At 37.0% G+C, this 25,283-nt stretch overlaps 5 protein-coding genes across 9 annotated transcripts in view; 3 read left to right on the plus strand and 2 right to left on the minus strand.

Annotated features, from left to right (window-relative positions):
• Nucleotides 1–10,292, minus strand: part of LOC122526906 — a 90,165-nt gene extending 79,873 nt beyond the window's left edge. The window contains exons 1-3 of the mRNA XM_043650559.1: nucleotides 10,222–10,292; nucleotides 10,080–10,143; nucleotides 9,826–9,939 (exon numbers count right to left, since the gene is read on the minus strand). Of these exons, the coding sequence (XP_043506494.1) occupies nucleotides 9,826–9,853 (28 nt within the window). The 5' untranslated portion in view covers nucleotides 9,854–9,939; nucleotides 10,080–10,143; nucleotides 10,222–10,292. The remainder of the gene's footprint in view (nucleotides 1–9,825; nucleotides 9,940–10,079; nucleotides 10,144–10,221) is intronic.
• A 688-nt stretch (nucleotides 10,293–10,980) lies between these two features.
• Nucleotides 10,981–13,825, plus strand: LOC122526903 (EGF domain-specific O-linked N-acetylglucosamine transferase). Of its 2 annotated transcripts, none has more exons than XM_043650552.1 (10): nucleotides 10,981–11,397; nucleotides 11,580–11,786; nucleotides 11,858–12,006; nucleotides 12,077–12,240; nucleotides 12,319–12,439; nucleotides 12,508–12,661; nucleotides 12,738–12,938; nucleotides 13,039–13,172; nucleotides 13,233–13,335; nucleotides 13,406–13,825. In XM_043650552.1, the coding sequence occupies exons 1-10, from the start codon at nucleotides 11,215–11,217 to the stop codon at nucleotides 13,676–13,678; spliced, it is 1,689 nt and encodes a 562-aa protein (XP_043506487.1). In that variant the 5' UTR covers nucleotides 10,981–11,214; the 3' UTR covers nucleotides 13,679–13,825. The 2 variants fall into 2 exon arrangements, with proteins under 2 accessions (XP_043506487.1, XP_043506488.1); XM_043650553.1 differs by having other exon boundaries at nucleotides 12,322–12,439.
• Nucleotides 13,826–13,849: 24 nt separating this feature from the next.
• LOC122526904 (uncharacterized protein At4g17910) lies at nucleotides 13,850–15,799 on the minus strand. The gene is made up of 2 exons (XM_043650555.1): nucleotides 15,664–15,799; nucleotides 13,850–15,598 (listed from the first exon to the last, which is right to left on the minus strand). The coding sequence occupies exon 2, from the start codon at nucleotides 15,529–15,531 to the stop codon at nucleotides 13,960–13,962; it is 1,572 nt and encodes a 523-aa protein (XP_043506490.1). The 5' UTR covers nucleotides 15,532–15,598; nucleotides 15,664–15,799; the 3' UTR covers nucleotides 13,850–13,959.
• Nucleotides 15,410–18,305, plus strand: LOC122526905 (ATPase WRNIP1-like). Of its 3 annotated transcripts, none has more exons than XM_043650557.1 (5): nucleotides 15,410–15,501; nucleotides 16,113–16,397; nucleotides 16,477–17,284; nucleotides 17,540–17,767; nucleotides 17,836–18,305. In XM_043650557.1, the coding sequence occupies exons 1-5, from the start codon at nucleotides 15,469–15,471 to the stop codon at nucleotides 17,925–17,927; spliced, it is 1,446 nt and encodes a 481-aa protein (XP_043506492.1). In that variant the 5' UTR covers nucleotides 15,410–15,468; the 3' UTR covers nucleotides 17,928–18,305. The 3 variants fall into 3 exon arrangements, with proteins under 3 accessions (XP_043506492.1, XP_043506493.1, XP_043506491.1); XM_043650558.1 differs by lacking the exon at nucleotides 15,410–15,501 and adding an exon at nucleotides 15,787–15,901; XM_043650556.1 differs by lacking the exon at nucleotides 15,410–15,501 and adding an exon at nucleotides 15,796–16,028.
• Nucleotides 18,306–18,853: 548 nt separating this feature from the next.
• LOC122526913 (protein slowmo) overlaps nucleotides 18,854–25,283 on the plus strand; it is a 14,116-nt gene continuing 7,686 nt past the window's right edge. Inside the window, exons 1-3 of one of the 2 annotated variants that reach the window (XM_043650567.1) lie at nucleotides 18,859–19,049; nucleotides 19,169–19,334; nucleotides 22,014–22,100. In XM_043650567.1, coding sequence (XP_043506502.1) covers nucleotides 19,018–19,049; nucleotides 19,169–19,334; nucleotides 22,014–22,100 — 285 coding nt within the window. In that variant the 5' untranslated portion in view covers nucleotides 18,859–19,017. Of the gene's footprint in view, nucleotides 19,050–19,168; nucleotides 19,335–22,013; nucleotides 22,101–25,283 lie in introns of both variants that reach the window. The other variant, XM_043650568.1, reaches the window with a different exon arrangement.

Genomic DNA, 25,283 nt, shown 5'->3' on the forward strand with positions numbered 1-25,283 from the left:
CAAATAATTATCGTAGTTAGTTTACGGTTGCTCGCACGGTATCGTACGCTACCGCCGAGATAAGAACATGGAAGGGAAATATGCGCGTCTGATATGTGTGCGCTGCACGAGAGAACGGATACGCTGCCGCGTATGGCGTAAATTATCGGCGACGCTGTTACGGTAATTTCTTGTCATTCCTCGGTAAATTCCCTAATAATTACGCAGAAAATTGATGGTACGAAGAAAAAGGTGGATAAATATGGTCGAACGGTGATTAATATACGTTGAGAAGCGTGGCGTGGACCGTGGCGCAGGTAGACCGCCACGAATGCGATCGCGAGAGGAAGACAAGGCAGAGAGGAGAGGGTAAGTGAACGAGATACAGGTTGATCGATTTGGTAGACAGGTTACCGGTTCCTCAGGGGCGGCATCAGTGGATCTTCAGAGGTTCCGGAGAGGCTACTGAATTACTGACAGCCAAATAACAGGCCGATCCCTGGCGTGATGTTCCACGCGTTGTCGGCGCCCTTTCTCTTCCACCGTTCCGCCTGCTCTCCGGCGTGGCGTCTCGCAGCTCCAACCTGCGCCGCTTGCTTGTCCCAATATGGGCCAACATATTATGCATATCGGCCATCGTGCCTCTTATCTAAACGACGTAAGTACGGACGCTTCTCTTTGGAGAAGCCGCCTGCAAATGTTCCTCGTGTCCCGGTGCTTATCCAAGCCGCTGTCATTCGTCGGATCAACTTGATTAGCCCAGAATCCTTCGGACAGCTCCGTAAATGAAACGTACCCATCTCGAAAACTAGTCGGACAATCCCACGACTACCGTTCTCCAACCGCTAGGGAGCAACGCTGGGCAATAACACTGGGTTTTAAACAAACGCGATAAAGCGAATCGTTTCTCTCTCTCTCTCTCTCTCTCACTCTCTCTCTCTCTTCCTCGTTTCTCATTCGTTTAGATTGTTGTTGCATCACGGTATTCGGAGAATGCCACGGCACGCGGACGGTGCAAATGCGTGCATCGAACCTGCGATTCCCGTATCGATGTATAAGTGCACCGATGTAATTATAGATTGTGTCTCTCTCCGCGCGACCCCTGTGCCGGATCTTATCGAACAATCGTATAAATGATCGTTCGATCGTAATTATTGCGGCAATCACGGTTCAACGAATGTCTACCTCCAGTGAATAACTTGGGCCAGGTTTTTAGATCGTCGTGCAGATCGATTTCTATACGTGTAGGGGAGCAGGAGGACGAATTCGGGTGCGGCTGTCTCTCGGAGAAAGGAACAAATGACAGCGGTTAGACGACGTACATACTTGTACCACAATACAAATCTTTACGATTAATCGTTTCGCTCCTTAATCGGTACGCGTCTTATGTAACACTGTTTCAAAAATAGTTTTGAACGATTCTACGGACTAACGGCTACCGATCGTTCTACCAAATTTAATATTCATACACGAGGCTAATTTTTCAACGTCACGGACGTGTCTTCGATTCTCTGGCGAGGTTGTTAAACCGTGGATCGTGCGTGGAGTCATTCGACGCTCGAAGGCGTTCGCTTCACCTGCCGTCATACTGAATGGCAGTATACTCTCGGTCGGAGCTTGTGTATCAAATATCAAGTGGACACATCCTCGTGCGAGGTATTTCGATACGTTTCATCGCCTTGTCATCGATAAGTTCGGCTGGTACAGCATATACGGACGACTTGGTTACTCGGGACGCGCGAATGCGTGTCCCCAGAAACTCCGGACGACCCACATGTGGCGAGCAAACATTAATTTGTTTCCCGTCGAATGCTATCGAGCCACGGCAGAATTTAACCGAGTCTGGCAGCTTGTCGTGTCGCAGTTAGTCAACGGTGAAGTCAAGACCACCCCGGTTTGCTCGAGTTGCCCTATGTCGTCTTTCCTTTGCTTTCCTCCAACGGTGCACCGACCTCCGCGTCTCTCCTCGTCTCCCTTCCTCTTGCACAAGTTTCCTGCTTACCCCCTTTGTATTTGTGTCTCTCCCTTTCTTACTCTCTTATGTGATTCATAGACTGGCCAGAAAGGAACTACACGCGGGTGTAGATCCAACTCGGTTTAGTACCTGTTTCTCTTGGATCACGCTGGCTCCGTTCGCCTTCGAGCGAAAAATATTGATGTTTTCACCGTGTGCGAAACGTTTGTTCGATGCTTTCGGTCATTCTCCTCGCGTTCGCGAATTTTTCGACGTCCCAAGCAACTAGATACCTAGTTGTAACAAATCTTGTTGATGAATCTTGACTCGCGATGGCTTGCCTGGTAAATGCAAAAGCATCAATGAAGATTTTTGGTTATTCGATGTTAATTGACGTTGCATACTTTCTCTTTTAGACAGGACTGCCTGGCAAAAAAGAGAATTGGAAGGTTTGAAATTTGTCACGGCGCTCCCAACGCGCGAGGAGACATACTGGAGCGGTGAATTGCACGCTGAGTTGTAACGCGAAAATCGGCTTGGTCATCTCGAAGCATCAAGACAGAAATATCAAGGCTGCGAAAGTATGCACGTGCAGCGTGTTAACCAGCCCAATGACAGTGTTCGATTCGCGCTTTCTCGCTGCGATTACGCAAATCCAGGATTGACGCTGCAAAATAATAGGCGAGACTCGGCGGTATAGAAAACACACGTAGATCGAAGGCTCGTCGACTTTCTTCTCAACTTTCAACGTTCAAAACCAACTTCCACGACGCCGCCGAGTTCTAATCAAGCCATCAAATCTTTTCACGTGTTGGACGTGCTTCTCGCAGAATTGACAGTCGGGATCCTTTAACGATCCTCTGTCCAAAAGTACGATCGCGGCGGTAGAAGTGGATTTAAGTAGTTGACTAACAGTGAGTACGAGATAACGCAGAATGGAGACACGGTTGCTTAAAACATCCGATAAGCAGCCCGTGCAAAGGATGTTCAACGATTTCATAAAGGAGATAGTGGCTGAGAGTAGAGCTAATTAAGCGATATAATTTCTACGTTCCCGCGACCATTAAACGTAACATCAAACGAACACTTCCACAGCGGAAGATAGTTGCGATAACTGGTTCGAACATCAGCCTTGTTTGTCGATGACACTCGTATACCAAATGAAATCGTAACGCGATTCGATGACCAGGACTCTATGTTACAACACGCTGTAAAACGAATTGCATCTCCGATACTGTGTGCGCAACCACGGCGGCATGGCCGTATACCTACGCGGTTTCAATTTGCCTAAGCAGCAGTTCCGATGAAAAACGCAATCACGCGCCAAGAAACGCGGCAATTACAGGACTAGTATTCGCGAGCTTCGTTGCGACTAGTAATTCTTGTTTAACCAGTTTCCCTAAGGTCTAGCTCGTCAAGAAAAACCGTTCGACGATGAGTTAATGTCCCCCGGACATTATTAACTATCATTCCGATCGGAAAGAGTCCCGAGAGCCTCTTCTTCTACTTTTGAAGAATCGTAGAGTGAAAATGGTACATCGCGCCGTAAAGGATATACTATATAAGGATGTACGCTACGATGGAGAATAAATAGGCGGAGCCGGTGTTGCGGAGTGTTCGTATCTGTACAGGACAAGTCCGTAGCCAGAAGTTGATCCACGATTATGGCCGTGGCTGTCCTTGTTCTCTCGATCTGGCCCGATAACCGGGGCACTTGATGTAGGGATCTCGTGGAGCAGTTTTCGGCCAGAATCGTTTTCGATGTCGAGCCAATCTGCCTCGACCCGGAATGTGCCGCGCACTGCCGCCGGACAACCCGCTGAGCCACCGATTTTTTGACTCTTAACCTCATGATCCTTACGACAAACGACTTCCCGACGGACAATAAGACAATTCTCCAACAAGGCAGAACAATTCGAATGAAATACCGCCGAGATTTGAATTATGCCCGTCGAGGGACGAAAGAATGAATCGATGGTAATTGTAGTACAAACAGGTTGCGCAATCGATACGTTTTATAGTGTTAAACGCGAATCACAGCGCGAGAAGGGAGTACGATGATCGAAAGTATACGATTCGATGATATTTTCGATCGTGGAACGCCCACCCGCAGGCATAGTACAAGCGCAGGTGTGTCCTTCCGTTTCTTTTTGCCCGCTTTCACCACTACGATCGAACGCTGCCTCGCGCTCCCATGTAGACCACACCGGTCCAGGAATGCATGGCACTTTCTTCGTCTCTTTATGGAAACGCGAGAAGTGTGCGAATCGGTTCCTCACGTTCCGTGATTCTGTGGTGGTAGCGAAGAAAGAAAGTTGCCAAGGAGAGAGAGAGAGAGAGAGAGAGAGAACGCGAATTCTCGTACAGTTCGCGAGTCAGACCGCACCTGCACGATTCCTATTCCCTACATGCAATATCACTGTCCGTGATTACGTTCCATTCGTGTAGGTGCGCGTGCATTGGGGAACCGTGCACACCTGATTGCATTCAGGCAAACTGTGCGCCGCGCCGTCCAACGAATCGCACGTAGAAAGCTCGCGTGCTTATCAGATGATAAACGTCCAATTCATCTCCATTTACTTTCAATTTAAAAACCATAAGCGTCTTAAACGGGTTCTCTAATGGTTTCGACGCTGCCGCCGTTGCGCCTGGCGTAATGCAACTGTGCAACGTTGCGGCACGGTTGGTTGTCGACTACCGGGGGCCTCCACTACCACCGACGACATCTAATATTTCCGCTTCGAGACTATTTTCTCCCGTGTAGAAAGTAGTTCTGCGTGTCGCGGTGATGATTAGAATTGTGAGGTCGATATCGACCTGGATTATACTGACACGCGTAAAGAAATCGGATGAGAGTGTCAGTGGGCGTCAAAGAATGAACTAGAATTTGTTAGAGTCAAAAATTGAGGAGTCAGTATCTTCGAGCTTACAATTATGTGACACTTCACAAAAGAATTCCAAACTAAAAGAAAATACAGCCACGGCGTAAGTAACTACTCACGGCTAAGAAAGAGAGAAAAATAGGGAAAAAGGAAGACGCGTGCCTTTTGTCTATCCAGGTGATTCATGATGTGGTCATACTCTTGAAAACGTAAGAAGAGAAGCATCTTGAAAGGGACACCAGAGTCGCTGTCAGAGATTACTAACCGAAGGATCCTCTTAACAACTGCTGACCGAACCATGGGCTCGATACAGTGGATACGTCTCGAGAATACGGACCGTGAATACGAGTCGTGGCACGCTCGTAAAAAGGTGAGCCGGTGACAACCGCTATGACGCAAAATTTACGACCCCGAGGTCGTAGCCCAGGTCGAATCGTGAACACCGCGGGACAAGTTGTCGTTCACGTTAGCAAAAACGTCCTCTATTGCTGCTTCACCTCCGGTGCTCGCGCGTTCATTTCAGAAAGAGAGACCGTGCTGGTCAACGTTCGTCTCCTTCGGCCAATTTATTTCCCGGATACGGACAGTGCGCCGCGTCGAAACGGCGAGCCAGTTAGACGACATATCGCACCGAAACGTACGGTCGTACTAGGATTTTTGAATTGCAAACGAAGAATTTCGGTCACCGTAGTTAATGCGGTAGCTGTGTCCCTCGAAAGATTAAGACACATTTAAGATGGATGATGTGACAAATCTTTGATTTATGGTTCCACCGTAATCGACTCGTGGAGAGATAATAATTCGTTAGAGACTCTCGTGTAGCCGTTCACATTGTCGTTCGAGTCCATATGAACGTGACCAAGCCTTCACCATTTACAGCAATCATATCAACATCAAAGCGTCATAGCTGCCGTGTTGTCTGGTATCTCATTAATATTTCAATTACTGCTTCCTATTTGCAATTCACTGACCCTGCGAGTATGAGTAATAACGAGCTGCAAGTTTGTCGTTATCTATCTCGTTATCAACATTTCGGTCAATGATACCTGGCGTTTCCATCCAATTTCCGATTTATCATAGTAGTATAATGATTATCATCGATATTTTTGTTTCACGACGTGGCAATGTGCCGTTATGAATTATGCAGGATTACGATGTTTGCGATATCGTTCGAATATTCCATTACATGGACGAGATATATGCCTGTGATTACAAATACACGATCGGTAACTTTTCATCGGTGGGTTGCATCAAGGTAGCTGAGATTCCTTATTATTATTGAAAAAATTCAAACATTCATCGTTTCGTACAAGTGTTACGTAGCATACATATACGTGCACAATTCATTATGTAGCTCTGATCCGTACCGTTAACTCGGTGAACAAAGAATCGTGCGAGCAACTGATATTAATTTCAATGGAAGAGTATTTTATGCTTGTTGCGCTTCGAGAATTATTCGACGCCGAGTCGTACGGTTTTCAAAAGAGTGGCGTCTTGAATTTAAGGATCTTCCACGCACGGAGGAAACCTTAAACTCACTTCGCCAACCTCCATGCGATATTTTAAGGTTCGCGCCTTTTTTTTCATTCGCGGGACATCGGGAACTATACTCCGTGGTGGCGCACACCGAGGATAAATCGTTCGTGAAGACTGCGAAGAAAATTCGAGAGCCCACTGGGTCGATACGAAAAATGACTTTCTTCTCCCCTAAATTGGATGCGGGTCTCCGTTTAATCGTTTCCATGTACGTTTAATATTATCATGTACAGTTATAGCTGGACAGTTGATCGTTTCAATGTTATCAGTTAGAAATACTGTTCTAAATAAATGTTTCTTTCATCCTTTAATTAATTGACCACGGTAACAGACTATAGGTACGCACAGAGGGCCGCCAAAGCCTTGCCAGAGGAATTAAAAACATTTGTCATCTATTAATTAAGCGATTAGTCTACCATCACTAACGAGAGGCTAGCGTGCGATGGAATTTCTTTACTGCGTCTAATGCCGCCGGGCAAATTCTAACCAACGCCGCGCCGCTCCAATCCGAAGCAATCGAGATAATCGGATTCTAATTCGGTGGATAGATTAGATCTCAATTTCTCAATTACCCCCCGATCTATTACATGGTATTTCACACCATAAATTGGAAATTTCGAAAGATCGGACGCTTTGTTGCATGCGAAATTACCACGCAATGACGAAGCAAACTTTTCCTTTAAAATCGTAGAAACAACCAAGGAGTAAAGTAAAATAATAATGAAATAAAATAATTTTTATTTCAAATGCATTCGAATGCCAACGATTTCCATGATTTTCGAGCGAAACGACAATAAAATAGGATCGAGTCGTTCCACGAATTGTCCCATAGGAAAAATGTTCGATTTACGTCGATTATTTTACAGGCAGTAACGCGTGCATTTACGATTGTTGTTTCGAGGATCTACAAAGCATTGTCTACCGATAACAGAACGTTTCACGTGGTCAGAAGGGCCGGCAATCGTTACACTTTATGTCTGTATATGTATTCAAATGGGACGCGTGGGTGGCAAAGAGAAAAGACGCAGGTAGATTCTCAATAATATACGACGCGTTGCACGCTTCGTACAGGTTGATAGACGCCAAGTACTCGGATCAAAGCGTGGATATAAGAATACCTTTCCGGAGAATCGTTGCACGAAGCAACGTACCGAAAAGCACGTGTATCTGGGGAAATTTGTATTCGCGAAATTTTTTCACGGGCCGCGTGGGTGCCTCACGTTCTGCTTTCGCAAGACATCCGTTGCAATCGCGACACGGTGAGGCACCGCCCCCACGATTTTCTTCCGTACCACCACAGGGAGGAACCCTAAGAGTTCTATGAAGAAAACATTATAGCGCTAAATTTCGCGTAGGTTGCATCGTGTCGCCCGCGAAACGTGGCGCCACCGTGGCGGGACAATCCGCGTTACACCGATGCCACGCACTCGTTTTACAACTTGCACGCCACATTTCTACATGTTACACTTCCACGTAAAGCCCGTTTATCAAACCGTTACGCAATCCTGTCGCGAAATTGATCATACAAATGCTCCGTTACCAGCCATTATTCCATTCTTCGAAGCGTGGGTCGAGAGCAAGCCCGATTCAGTAATTCCCGGCGCAACGGGATTTTTCATCCCGGGCTTCGATGAATAATGTCCTCCAATCAGATCGTACCGCGTGCCTCACAAAAGCCGATTCAGCCTGATAAAATTATCAGAAAGAAAGATGATGGCGATTTCGTCGATAATGGACAACGAAGAGGTACCGTTGCGGCCGCATCGTACTCGTTGCGGATCAGGGTGAGGGTGGCGTGATCATGATCGATGTAGATCATTCCCTCCTTCTATCCACGGCGATTCATACCCGCTAGTCTGGTATGTCTTCGGCGATATGTATGCACGTGTATTTGTAAATGCACGTATATATACCAACTTGTTCGAGGTGATCTGTTTCCGGGTCACGCTATGACAGGTTGACACTAGAAGGTATCTATACGCCATTGTCTCCTATCCAATATCTCAGTTATCGGTTAGCATTGATTTGTGAATTATCGATAAATATTGAACTCAAAGAAAGAGGTATGTTTCATGTTAATTCCCACAGATCGCAAGCAGCCGTGCGAAGAAAATATCCAACACTATCGACCAATAGATATTGTCCCAATTACAATTCCATACGTATTTCAAACTTTTACTGTTTCCAAACAGTAAAATCCAAAATGAAATTTGGGGAACAGAAGAAAGCGGAGTTACGGTTTTATAGCTATTTCGAAACAAAGTTTGATTTCGCGTCCATTGTATTCTCATGTACATTAAATGTTTATTCAATTTACCATTAATCTCGACATAGAATATGAAAATAAAGTTTGAAAGGAAAAATTTTCTTGAAATATTTAAAAAGAAAAAAAAAAGAATTAAAATCTAAATATGTCTCGTAAAAAAATAAAATTCAATATATATTGCTCAAGAAAGTCAACCAAGAGTAAATAAATATGAAAAAACATATCACAACTATTTCAAACCGAATTTAGTATCTTTTTCCTACTATAATTTAATGCGAAATCAACAATCATTTGCAACGCTAATACAAACCGTGAAATTTGGACTATATCGCAACACTAATTCAAACCGATACTGATCATTCGCAACACTACTAAAAGAATTTACCAAACGTAATGATGTGATTGCCAAACGAGCTGTACATTGACAAGAAAAAGAAAATATAAAAAGCAAAAAAGGACGAACATAGTGACAAAGCAGTAACAATAATGACTTCTTATTCTCTGGATAATCCAGAAGATAGGGAATTATTAGTAATTGCCCTCTTCTTTCTTCAAATGCAATGCCTGCTGAAACTTACATCTAGCTCGAGTCTTTCTAATCGCAAACTAAAAAATAACTTATAAAGGTGAAATAAAAAGATAAATCGCGGAAATTGGTCCTAATATACATGGAGGATCATCGAGCACAATGATCGCTGTCTGTTCGCATGTGCGTGCTCGAGCAATACCTACATAAATGTTCGTTTTAGGACCTATTCGCGACCTATTCGCGATCGCGACCGCGATTCGAAAAATCCAAGAGTAAAACCAAAAACAAGTGGCATGCTCCATTTGTACCAATTCACTGTCAATTTTTCAAATTGGATTTTGTACGGATGGATAGTTTATCTTCATAAATAATCAATCAGTACGTTCTGATCTCAATATTATATTATTCAAATCAATTCTTTATGTTCATTGTATTAATGTGATAGTCATAATAATTATTATTAACATTTAAAAATGCAATGTACAAGAAAACGTATCCTGAACTAATAAATGGTAGGAAATAATAAGGAAATGTTACTCCTTACAGGTATAATAAATATCTGTGATCACTATGTTCGTCAAAAGTTCTACGTAATACAACTAGTCACCCGTGTCGATTCGGACCTTTCATCCTACGACATGATTGAGTGACTAGAAGAACAAAAATATGTATGACTCACCATCAGGTACCAAGCACATTATCATCATTGTTGTACCAGCACTAAGAAAGTCGTCGTCAAGCAAGAATCATCAGATTTCGTGGTAGAAGTGGAGATAAAAATCCAAGTTTATACCTTAAAAACATAAAGTAAATTGTTTAAAAAAATTACTTAAATTTGAAGCAAAAATATTCTCCAAATTTACAGTTGAATTTCAATAATAATTACAATAAAATATAAAGAACTAATTAAAAGACTATATGCAAAATACTTACATTTTTTTTCCATTTGGAGCACAGTTAGACCATCCATTTATGAAGATAAGAAATTGTAATCAATCTTTAACAATATATAAAGTATATTATCATTTATTTTCGAAATATAATTAATTAGAATACTACATACAAAAATACTTACGTCTAACACTTTGGTAGCTCAACTGGATCTTCTCCTTGGGATAGGGAGAATTAAATACTGCAACAGTCTTTAATAATAATTGTGAAATATTATTATTTGTTGTTAAACTAGAATTAACTAAAGTACAATAAACAGAACAAAAAGTATAAAAATAGTTAATGTTCAAATTTATGTGTATTTTGTCTGCATTTATAATTTTAATTTATCCTGAATCGATAACATTGGTAGTGATGTTTGTTACAACTGGCAAATACGCTTTTACCAATACTCGATTATTCAGAAAACTTATTAACATTTAATCAATATTAACAAGAATTCTCTCTTACACAAAGAACATCTATAGTATCAGAAATTTTAAAACAAAAATATATTGAACACACATTATCGATGCAGCTGATTGGCATAAAAATAAAATCAAATGTTTCTTCTCCAAGATTTCTTTTCAATAAAATTGTCTTTAGCCTACAGAAAGTTCTACGAGAAAGAGAAGAGAAATTTACAATATTTATTATGCTGTAAGGTAAATTAGTCAATGATACAATTTATAAATTCCCCATTCTGAACGATAGAGGGCATGACAAAACCACACACACAGACGAGATGTACAACCTCGTCTATGTTACAGACCAGGTTTAGGATTTTATTGATTTTTTACACAATCGGTATTTCAGGACACGTAATACGAAATCCTACAAGGTATTCGATCTAACCTGCATCTCTTGTGTACATCATACATGAATGATGTAAGTTATCGTGTGTCTATTTTTAATACTGACTTTTACCAGTTCTTTCAAGCACGCTTGCGTTAATGTTGGTATACATGGATGTTCATGTTGTTCATAACACAACTACGCACAGTAGATGAGGTCATATACCTATCCGCTCGTACAGGTGGTTCTTCCTTCATTCACGCCGTGCAGTCACTCCGCGAAGTGAGTGCATGACGTTTTTTCTCAGGGAATCTCAGTTTAATTTTTATTAGTGCATCTCGTCATGATGATCAATAACGCGTTAAGTATTAGGTATTCAGTGACAATCATACTAGTATTCACAGTTATAGCTACATGTAGTAATTATACAAATATTGATCTGCCGTCTGATCACATCAAGTATTACTTCAACTCTTTTCCCACGGTAGCTGAAGAATGCCGCAATAATACTGCTTGTCCGTACAAGGTAATGCACGATATATTAATAATATGATTATGTCAAAATATGTCGATTAAAGGGGTAATGATACCTTTTTCGTTGTTTATGCGAAAACAATATGATAATCATGAAAGCATTGGAGATGCAAATAATTATATTAAACTCTAATTTACGAAAAACACTAACAAGAAATTCTTGGAAAAATTTAGGATAGCCTTGATACCAAAGCTTGTTGGGGTTACGAGCCGGATTGCAAACCCGAAAATTCTTTTTCCATTCCTCAGTGTCCAGGTGATCACAGGGGATGGGTGACAACGAAAAAAGCACAGATAGAAACGTTTTACGCTCAAGGCGATTTTGGCTACGTACGTGATCAAAGGAAAGAAATGTCTATTTTTTGTGAACCATTGTTTGTGGTAAGTCTCATTCAATTACAAGAAAAACATGATTTTTTTTCTATTTTTATTTATAATACTTTCGAACATAGGACGACTCATCTTTAGAGTGCTCAGAACATATGAGATTTTGTCGAGCAAGAAACATAATGATTAATTTCACGGACTTAATTCGAAGAAAGGAACCCATACGATACAAAATGGATGTTCTGAAAGAGGGTCAAATTGGAGGGTACTGCACGTGAGTAAAGCAATCTATTAATCAATTACTTTTAATTACACTTAATATTCATATCATTTCGTTTGTACAGATTAAATGAAAAAATGTTACAAGAAAACGCGGACCATATCAGTCCACTGCAATCTTGGGGACCTGAATTACAAAATTTTCGCAAATTACCTCGACCGCCAATCGTCAACCACGACTGTGATATTGTGATCGAAAAGCCAACGTTCATAATGAAAATAGACGCTAGTAAGTCGTAAGAAATGATTCTCACGATTAATGACTGTGATGCAAAATTCGTCGAACACGCAAGTCGTTCTGTTTCAGTAGTAAATATGTATCATCATTTTTGCGACTTTTTCAACTTATACGCGTCATTACACGTAAACCTCTCGCACCCCGCTGCATTCAGCACTGATAATCATATAATGATCTGGGAAAGTTACAGGTAAATGACCAGTGCAATATGAAAATCACGAGATACTAGATACAACGAGTCCTCTCTCTTACTTTCAGATATCGTTCAGCGTTCCAAGACGCCTTTGAAGCTTTCACAACAAATCCACTTTGGGATTTAAATACATTTCGCGGAGAGACCGTTTGCTTCAAGAATCTTGTGTTTCCCTTATTGCCACGGATGATTTTTGGTCTTTATTACAATACACCACTTGTACGATTGCTCACTTTTCGTTTTTTCAACTTAAGATCATGCAATTGAAATAATTTTTATCATAATATGCTTCCAGATTTATGGCTGTGAGAACAGTGGGTTATTCAAGGCTTTTGGAGATCATGTGTTACATAAGTTACGAATACCTCTTCATGAAAGAAAAAACGAAAGGATACGAGTTACTTTACTTAGCAGAGATACTCAATATCGAAAAATTTTGAATGAGGATGAATTAACGAAGGCTTTGAAGGAAAATCCAGAGTACAAAGTTAGAAAGGTAGGAAGCTTCTAAATATATGATATAAGGAATCTCTTACGATGAAAGGCAATTAAGTAAATATAATCAGAATATAATTAAAATATGTTTGCCTGTTTAGGTAATTTATAATAAAAAAGTACCATTTAAAAAACAATTGGAGATTACAAGAAACTCTGATATTTTTATTGGAATACATGGAGCTGGATTAACGCATCTTATGTTTTTGCCAGATTGGGCAGCAGTATTTGAGATGTAAGTATAGATGAACATGTCTTCCCACAGAAATACATCTTATACATAATTATTATGCAGATATAATTGTGAAGATCCAGGATGTTATAAAGATCTTGCTCGTCTACGCGGGGTAAAGTACTTCACGTGGGAAAATACATCAATGCTAGTGCAACAAGATCCCGTAAGCAATTGTATCTCGAAAAAAAATTTTATTTAAAATTTATTATAAAACTAATCGAAATTCTGTACAGGGTACACATCCGGATGGAGGAGCACACGCAAAATTCACGAATTATAGTTTTGACGTTACAGAGTTTTTACGTATAGTTTCACAAGCTAGGGATTACGTAAAAAACCATGATTCATTTAAAAAATTTATCAGTATACAAACGCAACGCAAAACAAAGCACGTTGGAAAAAAGAATTATACTAGGACAACAAATGATATAAATAGGAGTGCAACTCCTAAGTCAAAAGAAGTAACTGAATTAAAATCTGACGTCCAATCCAAAGATGAATTATGATAAATAAATAATAGACTCCATAATTATTGATATTAATAATGAACGGACAAAACAATTTGTTACCAATTAAGTCTTTTTAATTGTTTTTATATAAATTATAAGTGTATGTATATACTTATTTTAATAAAAAGAAGGAATAAATATGAAGTACAATTTGATATATTTACGCAATGGCAGTGTAAATATTTTGTTACTAATTGTTTACACTGATTCATTATGTAATTGTACAATGTAAGAAATCACATACTCTGCAATTAGTACAACGAGTTATACATTTATATTTATAATTTAATTTGTACCTGTTTTCTGTACAATAATAAAACTGATAATATATTTACGGCCATATATGCAAGTAATATTAGTAAAGCTTTTAAATGACTTACATATAATGTACGTACTAACATATTAATACCTCCAGTCATTAAGTTTGACAATAAAAAGAAAAGTAGACCATTGTAATTCACAGCTTCAAATATTTCAATGCTATTTTTATTTGCATTTTTCTGGCATTTATCAGGCATTTTATCTCGTTTGCTTTTTGTATATGTTTTGTATGATTTTGTTTTTTTTTGATTATGTTCTGAATCCATAGTTACATAAACTAATATATCTGATATTATTTCAATCAATAGCAATAACGTAAGTACCATGACACCTAAAGTTAGAATCCACATGCAATATCCAGCATTTGCTAACCGTCTAGATACTTTAAAATATGCATCACAGATTAAAGTGGCTGCACATGTCTGAGCTGATATCAAGGATAATTTAATACATAAAATCATAGACTCGTTATAATTTATATCAAGCTCATATCCAAATAATTTAAACTGAAATGTTTCATGTTTATGTTGTAACAAATTTTGAGCGTGTGAATTCTGATATGTAGAATGAATCAATCTACCAACTGCCACACCTATTAAATAAAGCCCAACATATCCAGGTACAGATACTACACCTTCCCGATTAGCAGATACAAAATCATTTCTTGGTCTATTACTTAAAACCCATTCCTTTAATCCCTTGGTACTTAAAACATATTCATGCATTCCTAAAATCCAAATTCCTGATAATAATGAATACCTTGAATTGATAGTACTTGTTATAGAACTAGTAAATAATTTAACAAAAGCAAGAGTTATAAAAAAATTCCAATGAATGCCATATTCAGTGACATGCTTTTGATAACCTAAAACTTCAATGGCAACAGATCTGCCAAAACCTAATATTAAAAGTGGAATGCAACTTCTTGCAGAGTGCTTTATATTTTTTGATATAGTATGGAAGAAACCTATCCTAGGTTTAAGAGCAAAATCTTTAGCTTCTGGAGCCACTACAGCATTAGCTAATACAAATAACCCAACACCAGTATCCATTAAACTATATCCAAATAATTCAGTTTTTGCAAACTTGCGAGGAAATATGTGAAAATCTATAGCTAATATACATATCGCTGTTATTATATTAGTCAATGCTCTGAAATGTGTAACAAAAGGCCTTTTACCATAAATAGGTCTTATATTGTATGTTGGCGTTATATCAGAATTAATTCCTAATAATAAAATATTAATTATAGATATTAACATCATGATACAACATACTGTAACAACATAGTCAGATAATATAGTACAACACAAAATAGATGGTATTACAATTAATGTAAATTCTATTATAGTCCTAATATTTTTATGGGCAGTCTGTTCTAAAAAGCCCATTGTAGTTGTAGTTAAGAGAATACTACAACAACTTGGCAAGATTGCATATATAACCTCTATGGAAGTTGTCCCACCATGACCAGAAACAAATGCTTCTTGTTCTTGGCGGTAAATATTTCTATTCCATGTATCTGACATGTTTATATAATGATTATAATTATTTCTTAATAATTAATTATAATAATCATTTCTCTCAATGAGAAATCTGCAAAAAAAATATTATTTATTGATAATACAAAATAGTATGATTTTCTGAGAATTTGAACTTACTTAAAAGAATATTATTTGAATTTCTACTTCGAAGTATTGCATTTTATACAAATTAAAGTTTGAAAATAATTTAAGTTAATCAGAAGTGTATTCACGCATGTTGTAAACTCAGTATGTCATAGATGGAGCTATGAACTACAATTTAACTGTCAACTTAGAACCAAAACCAAACTCAAAAAACGAAACATTTTGAATATGAATATCTTTGGTTATACATATGTATATGGTTAATTTCGATGTAAGGTTTGACTAATAAATTATTTAAATATTATGAATTGATTGAAAATAATAAAAAAATTCAAATTTTAACAAAAATAATAATGTAACGAATAATGATGCACAAAAATCTGATTATATTGTGTCCAGTATGTAGCAAAGATTAAGCTATAGAATAGTGTATAGAAAAACTGCAGAGCATTATATTAATTTATGTTTTTGCTTTTTTAAAGGAAATCAAAGTAACATCAAAGAGATTTCTTTCATGCGAAAATATTAGTGAAAAAAATCCACCAAAGAAACACAAAGCCAATACAGCAATTAGTATAACAAATATGAATCAACAGACATCACCTCATAAAGAATTTATTTCCCTTTCTGAAAAAATGAGGCCTATATGCCTTGATGACTATGTAGGACAAGAAAAAGTTATTGGACCTCGTACAGTATTAAAACAATTATTAATGAAGGGACATGTTCCTAGCATGATATTTTGGGGTCCGCCAGGATGTGGAAAGGTAATACATAAATTTTCATTACTTTTCAGTTATTGTTAATATTTATTCTTGTTAATATTTTTCTCAAAATATTTTTTAGACATCTCTAACTAATGTTATATTAAAGCTGAGTAAAGAAATACATGGAAACAAAGTGCATGTTATAAATCTTTCTGCAACATCTTCTGGTGTGAGTAATATTCGAAATATTGTTAATACATCAAAAACAAAATCAATAAACAATCAAATCATTATATTTATGGATGAAATACATCATTTTAATAAATTGCAACAAGATATTTTTTTACCACACATTGAAGCAGGCACATTTACATTAATTGGCACAACTACAGAGAATCCATCTTATAGTTTAAATTCTGCTTTGCTAAGTAGATGTCGTGTATTTGCTTTAAATAAATTAACAGTACCAAATATTATGGAAATTCTTTGTAAAGCAGTTTCATTTATTAATGGGGAAATACATAATTCTCCACAATCAACTAATTTAAGAAATATTTTAAACAATAGTTCCAAAGCACGTTTTTCAATTAATAAGATGGTACTTAATTGGTTAGCAGAGATATGTGATGGAGATGCACGTGTTGCATTAAATAGTTTGGAATTGGCAGTTAAAAATAAAATATCATATGAGATAAATCCTGTTTCAATAACTCTCGAAGATGTTAAAGAAAGTCTCAAACAAGTACATACATTATCTGATAAACAAAACAATAATATTCATCATTTATACTCTGCTTTACACAAATCGATAAGAGTTGGAAAACAAAATGCATCTTTATATTGGTTGGCACGGATTATGGCAGTTAAAGAAGATCCAGTGAATATAGCAAGAAGATTAATAAGAATAGCAAGTGAAGATATTGGTTTAGCGGACCTTGATGCTTTAGGTACATAAAACTATCTACAAAAATCTTAATGCAATTTAATGCACCTGACAATGCTATTTGTATATATAATATTGTATAATAATTTATTTTTAAATATAAATAGTAGTAAAAAATCTTTAATAATTTTGAAATAAAATTCTGTAATATTTAATTTCAAGTACAAAGATTTTGTGGATAAATTATATTATATTAGACGTAATATCATAATGAATGATATAAGAATATATATAAATAAATAAGAATTTTGGATTCTAGGCATAGCTGTTCATACTACTTATGGATGCCAAATGATTGGAATGCCAGAATGTGATGTGATTTTAGCACAGTGTGTTGTATATTTAACTAGAGCACCAAAATCTCAACTGATATATAATGCTTTTAAATCTGCTGAAAACATAATTGCAAAATACGAAGGTCCACAACCTGCAGTACCATTACATATCAGAGATAAATCAAAACAAGAAAAACTTAGTTATATTTTTGGTAAGATACTAAAATATTAAGATATCAAATATTTAATATACATTATCTTATCTCATTACTTATTATAGGACAACATAAAGAAAATTCATTTCATAAAGAAAAAATTAGTACTTACTTACCATTTGGCTTGCAGAATGTCAACTTCTTCTTGGAATGTTGAATTCTCTGTTCTATTGAAGATACTTGTTTTACCTACGCAAGACAATTGAACAACAATTTAAAATTTGCATAATTTACAAAAAAAATTACGACTCACCTTACAAACAGACATCAACATTATGACACCATCGTATGACACAGCCAAATTAAATTGAAATTATTTATCTGAAGTTAATAGAGAAACAAGAATAACAATTTTCAAAGGATAAAAAGTTACAATTTGCAGCTTTAACGAAAAGATTTTCGAACAAAACTCAACGTGACCACCTCGTCCGAACACGTTTGAATTAAGTAGATGCACCGCCTAACGATCGACCAATCAGATTGACTGAAGAAATTAGCAAGAAAATTGGCCAATCAAATTCAAATGAAGAAGTTATTTAAAAAAGTCAACCAATCTAATTGAATTGGAAAAAATATCATTGGTTAATGTAATTAATTATTGTTGTTAATTATTTTATGTAATATTAAATAATATTAATTTTTATGTAAATATAAAATAAAATAAAAGAACAAATTTTTAACATAATTATTTATATAAAAATATATAATATTGGTTTATAATCGTGATAGATACATGTATATATGATTCTGCGTAATGTTTAAAATACGAGTTAAGTAAATATAGAGTAAAAGAAGGAAAAATTAATATAACAGTTGTTTCAATAACAATAAATATTTTATTATTATTTATATTATCATATATATATTTATGTATGTTGGATTTAATACAGATGAATATTCGGTAGGACTGAAATCAAAAAAAGGAACTATATTATATTTATTATTAAATGTAAATTAAGTGTAATTTGATTCAGTACGTTTGAATAAATAATAAGAAAATAGTTCAAAATAATTGACCAATCAGATTGAACTGAAGACAAGCTCATTGGCTGTTAGAAACAGGGCTACCAACTTTTGATGGATCAATACACAATGAAAGATTAGAATTGAAGACCTCTTTTTACGTTACGTCAGATTTTGGAGTTAGTAGACGTACATTGTATTATAACAGTGCAATGTTTCCATGTGATTGTTAATAATTTAAATTATAGTGTTAGTCATACGTTACATTGAAAAATTTCACAAATATGAAGTTGTGGACGTCGCATCATACTTTTGAGTAAGTATATTTCATGGAAGTTTATTCATTTGTAACTTGATGAGTAGAATGTAGAAATGCTTTGTGACATCCTTTTGCCTGTGCGACATGAAATATTTCTTTGTTTTTTATGATTGTAGTCATCCATGGGAAACAGTTGTGAAAGCAGCATGCAGAAAGTATCCAAATCCTTTAAATCCTCATGTTTTGGGAACAGATGTCATCGATAGAAAAGTCAAAGATGGTGTCCTTTATTCTCACAGATTGGTCAGTTCCCAGTGGCGTTTTCCTAAATGGTTAACACAGGTAATTATTGCAAACAATAGTTCTGAAGGTCATTCATCTTACGTAGTGATGGGTGTAACCTTTCCAAAGAAGAAAGTTATTTGCAATCAAAACATAATGTAGTTGAACATAAATGTAGTGAATACTACAATGAATTTAATCTTAATATTATCATTATTTATAAATATGTATTTGTTTTTTAACATATTGTCATTGAAGTTTGATAATCTGGTTTATGTTGGGTGTGCTGCAATGTCTATACTAAACTATGTTACTAATATATTACTAATAGAATTTATATATTACTGATGCAAAGATAATTGATTGTTTATAAATTTTATCTTCTTTTAAACACTAAACATTTAAATTCTTGAATATTACATATAAGTAAAAAATCAATCTTATTATTTTTATTACTTTTCTATTATTGCATTATATTATCAAATTATTTTACTTTGTATTATATTATTGTATCATTACTTTTATTTTCCTTTAACATGCTTTAACATTTTAACATTTTTATTTTACATAAGAAAATAGAGATATCCATATAGTTTAAAGCTTAAATTCTTATTTTATGATGCATAGTAGAGATTACTTATTAATTCTTATTTTATGATGCATGATAGAGAACAAAATCACATGTTTGAAAATATTCATTTATTTCAATTATCCTTTGTCAGGTAGTTGTTTGTTTGTTTGTGATGCATGACTAATTGCTCAATTAAAATTTCATTTGTCTTGAGATTGACAAACCTTCCAGCATATTCGTTTTAATTCTTACAGTTACCACATTAGCGCTAGTGTTGAAGAAGATCATTGATAATAAATTTTATTGACTGATGAAAGTCTGGGAGTTAAAGAAAAGAACATGTGTTAAGCTTGATAAAAAAATTATCCACGGTTCTGTTTATCAATTTTAATCATACTAGATGTAGTACAAAATTATTCATGTATTATCTATCTTTATCGGAACGATATTTTCATTCCCCCTCTATATTTAATCGCGAAGAATTTCTCTTATTAATTTAAGAATAATTTTAAATATCAAAGAGTTGTAGATATATTTGCAATTGCATTTATAGTATAAGATACATACAATGTCACGAGTAATTACGTCCGTGCATACGTAAAGAAAATTGGCGAAATGCCGCTCGATGCAAGTTAGGAAGATATGTTTATACTTATATAATTCATCATTTTCGTTAGTTAAAAGTAATAGATTTACATTTGTCGCGTACAAGGTCTTCGTTACGTTACTTCTACTTTTTAAATAAGTAGATTATGCATTTCTATAATCAGACGTCGGTTAACCCTCAATTAGATAACTGTTACATAACTGGCTTAGTAACAGTGATCCTGATACAGTAGAAGCGTCCATATTAATGCCAGATTAGTCTTTTTTTCTAGAAACTATTATACAAAATGCTAGATAAATAACTGTAGTCATTCTTCCTACTATGTATTCAGCTTCTCAGTATTAAAAAGTACTTTTCATATATTTCAATCTTATCTGCATAATATCCATTTACCCAAACAATGGAGTTTATGCCAAAGTTTGGAGATGGTAAGAAATCAATCTACACAGAGTTATAATTATGCATTCCTTCTTTACTGGGCAGCAGTTTATAGACAAAACAGTTCGTTGCCGTTTGACCAAGCAATCTATACAAACAGCGGCAGTAGCTAGCAGCAAATTCGAAACTTTCGACAAGAGCAAGAAGAAGGTGCAGAGCAAATTCAGGCTCGAGGCTAGAGAGAATTACAAAACAACGACACCAACCGTATCAACTTTCATAATGAGTACTCCCACCAATGTTATGCTCTTTGGCAATCATCCAGCTAGGCGCCTGCGTTGTGGAGCGAGGCCACCCTTAGAGCCTCTCTCCTCATCCCTGTTTCTTCTCCAGCTAATGGGAGATTCGAGCTTCGAATCCTTTTCGGCTCGGCGAATTGCTTCCTTTCTCAGGATTTTCTATAAGCTTGGCCATTTCGCAAAGCCGTCCTGTTGTGCCGGCTCTCTCGCTCGAATGCCTCGAATCACCGCTTCATATATAACGAATGCACAGCAGGTGGAATGGAAAGAGAGGAAAGAGGAAGAAAAGTATCGCCTTTGCGTTTAGGCACTCTTGAAATTACTTGACGGAAGGGAAAGTGCAAAGCCTCGTTTCAATTTGAATTAGCTGCCTCCCCTCTGTTCCGTCTTTATTTTTTATTATTTTCTTTCCTCTCTCCTCCATTGTTCTGCACCAGAGGAACGAATTTGTCGAACCGACTGCTGCATCGACGAAAATTTCTAACTAATTAACAGATGTAACTAACAAGTAGCATTGGATGTGTTCGAATAGTAATAGATACGGGAATGACTTTATGAATATGTGACTGGGTCACGCAATTATAATGTAATTAATCAGAATATAATTAATTAGGAACGAATAGTAAGTCATAATAAATACATGTGCCTTGATTTTGTGAATCTAGCTTCCGAATTAATTTCGTATATTTTTATGCAAATGCTTGTTGGGTTTTTATATTGAGTCGTACTTTTCATTGTACATGTAATGCTTGAAGATTCAAAAAACATCTTTATCAGGTATCTTTAACATGCCATTTTATAAATAACGTAATTACTTGATCGATTGTAATTTGTATCCTTTGATGAATCTTCATAGGAAAGAAGTCTATTTATTCTGGTTTTAGTTCTTCGGTCATCAAGGACCATACTATGCCAGCGAATGGAGTGAAGTAAATCCAGAAGCTAAAGAAATGGTAGTCAAAACAGTAAACGTAAGTGGAGTAATAACACTGTATATAATGTTAATTATTAGATTAATTAAATGTTTTGTAAGATTCGTGTTTATACGAGAAGGATACTTTATATTAATGGTGCGTTATCTCAATATGCAGAAACAATTCTACAATTCCACTTTCCACTTAATTTATATCGTTAATCGAAATATCATGTATAATGTTTAATCAGTCGAATGAGAACGCTCGTGAAGCATGCTTTTACGGAGATTTCATTACATTTGCTCTTTATTACTCACATATTACTCGACAAAGTACTCTGACCGCATTTGTAATTTATCTTCGTGAAACGAGATAAATGGAGGATGAATAAATCGATATTCAACGTGCAAATGTTTTGCACTTCGCATTGGATCGTTGAATCGTATTATCTATCGTATCGATCTAATTGAAACGAATAATTTGACGATAAAGTTCGCGAAAAACTCGTCTAACCGATGTTATTTTAATGTTAAACACGCACATGTTGACACAAACATTTTAATATTTCATACGATCACGAGATGCTATTCCTTTTCCATACTTGCATTAGCAATTCATTTGAACGGTGAAAATAAATTTGATGAACGAAGTGCAACCAACGCATGTACACGTATAACTGCTCGTATGCCCGTGTAATCGAACAATCAATATATTCTCAATTCCATTTGAATCGAGATCAGCAAGAGTAATTGGAAAATAGGTTGATGGAATTTCATCTGTAGAATTACATTTGGTTTTTCCGACAATCCATGCTCATCGTGTATATTTGTAACTCGTTTTATAATCGAAAAACACGCATGCGTACGTGTATTTTATATTTTGAAAAATAATTGCAGATAAAAGCGACACCCCGGCCTTTCTATTCTTTTTTACGGAAATATTTATCACGGAGGAAAATTATAGACGAGTAGAGTTTTCGCTTGAAGTACCAGATATATTTACTCGAGTTACAAGCACGAAGAGATCGGCACGTCTTAGAGTCTGAGAGTGTAGCATCGCATCGCATCGCATCGCATCGCATCGTATCTAGAAGGTTGGATATGATAGGTTATTGATGCGCGCATTACCGGGAGTTGCATAGCTTCGTGGTCTCTTCGGAGGGACGTGCCAGGAGGGTTTCAGGAAGACAGGGCGGAAAATGGCGAAGGAAAGGAAATCGAAGCATTGCTCTCTTCAACTACGCGTTGAAGATCGTTCGCTTGCCTCCTTGCTCGATTCTCGGTCAAAAAAAAAAAAAAAAAAAAAAGAAAGAAAGAAAGAAAAAAAGAAGAAACTACGAGGCTAGATGCATTACAGGTATGATGAACGATCCGCAGGTGGCTCCGTGTAAAAGGTACAGCCTTTTCATCTGCAAGGAGTTGCCGTCGCGTCGTCAATCGTTTTTACCTATCGAGTCTCGACACAGGAGTATCGGGTATTTAGACGTACACAAATTTATACACGGAGATGCTTTTACTGACGTGGAAAAAGCATGTTTGTTTTTCATAGGTGAAGTATCGCGGCTCTCTTTGGAAAGTAGCGTAACTCGGCAAAAAAGATAGAACATTTTTTAGTTAGAGAAAACATTAGGAAGTTTTATTAAAATATGAATATTGAAATGCGTGCAAATTCGTAAGTTACTTGTTTGTGTGGAATATTAATATTGTGTGGAATACTGAAAATAGCTACCGCCTGCCTATTTATCAGCTATTTTATGTATAATTTTGCTGTTTGCCTCTATACATCAAGTATGAAACGTAAACGGCGGCTATCGTGAAACGAGATATAACACGGATACGTGCGCGATACGTGCTCATTGCCTGAATAGCTCGTATGGATACATAACAAGCCTCGCACAGTTCCTTTAACGTTATTAATTATTTAAAAACAGCATACATTTCGAAGCGTTATTGCATAGCGTCCGGAGGTAGTAAATTTCTAAAAATGGAGTTTATATTATGCAGTTGCGCTGCAATGAATTCCCAGAAGTAATCTCGGAGACCCCGAACAAAATATGTCATTGTTAAAACGTTGCACAAACGAATATAAAAATGATTCAAGATTTAATGTAACAAGAAACCATGCAAGGACGTACATGTTAGAAATAAATGGACGTATTGGAGTAAGTAGAAGAAGTCGTTCGTGGTCGTGGCACGCTTGAGTCTTTCGTGTTGCGTGATGTACGCAAGTTGGCTCATTTTTGACTGGACGTTTACTCACTAACATTTGTTACTAAAGCAAATGTACGTAAACTTATGGATCAGTCCAATACATCAACGTACGGTGAAATAGCGTCACAAGTAGCGGGATACAAACGTGGAATTTCCTCGTCACGCGGGTCGTTCGTCTTGTAAAGTACGCAGGATATCCACGGGCATCTACGTTCGCGATTCTCGACGTCCTCTTTCCCGCTGTCGTCTTTCCAATTAAGGTGAGACGGCACCAGGAAACGTCGTGTGATATTTCCTCGTTGATCGTCCCACGCTTGCGTAATCTACGCCGAGGGCTAGAGGTGGGCTTCAACTAAAATTGAACAATTCCCGGCGGGATGTCAACGCTTTCTCCGCTTATGCCCGGACTGTTTGGCGACTGCAAGCACGAGCACGCGTATCCCGGCTACGTTCTCTGTAACATTGAAACCCGTACGCACCGCGCGGACAAACGAACATTGTAGAGAAGCGTACCAGAGGCAATGTATTCTACATAAGCTCGAGCAGACTCTGGCCCAGGTTATAACCTATCCCCGTCGAATCCCAAGGGGGAGATATCTTTTAGCAATTTACCCGTGCTCGTAACAGGCCGTGCTGCATACGTTACGCGGGATGCATACGTATCGTACCGCCGCTTGGAACGTAATGCGGCATCGTATCGTTGAACCTAAACGCATCCGGCGTGTATGCATCGAGTACAAGCTGAACATAATGGGCTTGAACCTCTCCAGTGTTGCCACTGGTCAGACTATTGGCCGGTCACTACATATTTCGGAGTTGATTACGAATTCAGAGAGATCGATCTTTCGAAAAGATACTCGATCTCGGATCGTTTCCGATGCGCTGGCAGGGATCGTGCCAGCGGAACTGTAAATATCGTAACATTGTGGAGTCGCGTACCGTTAATCTAAAACAATGCTTGCATTTGCGCCCGGGGGATCGCGTTGCAATGAATACAACGGATCGACAGAAAAAAAAAAAAAAAAAAAAA

Source organism: Frieseomelitta varia, unplaced genomic scaffold (genome assembly GCF_011392965.1).
Source record: "Frieseomelitta varia isolate USP_RPSP 00005682 unplaced genomic scaffold, Fvar_1.2 scaffold_203, whole genome shotgun sequence".
NCBI lineage: Eukaryota > Metazoa > Arthropoda > Insecta > Hymenoptera > Apidae > Frieseomelitta > Frieseomelitta varia.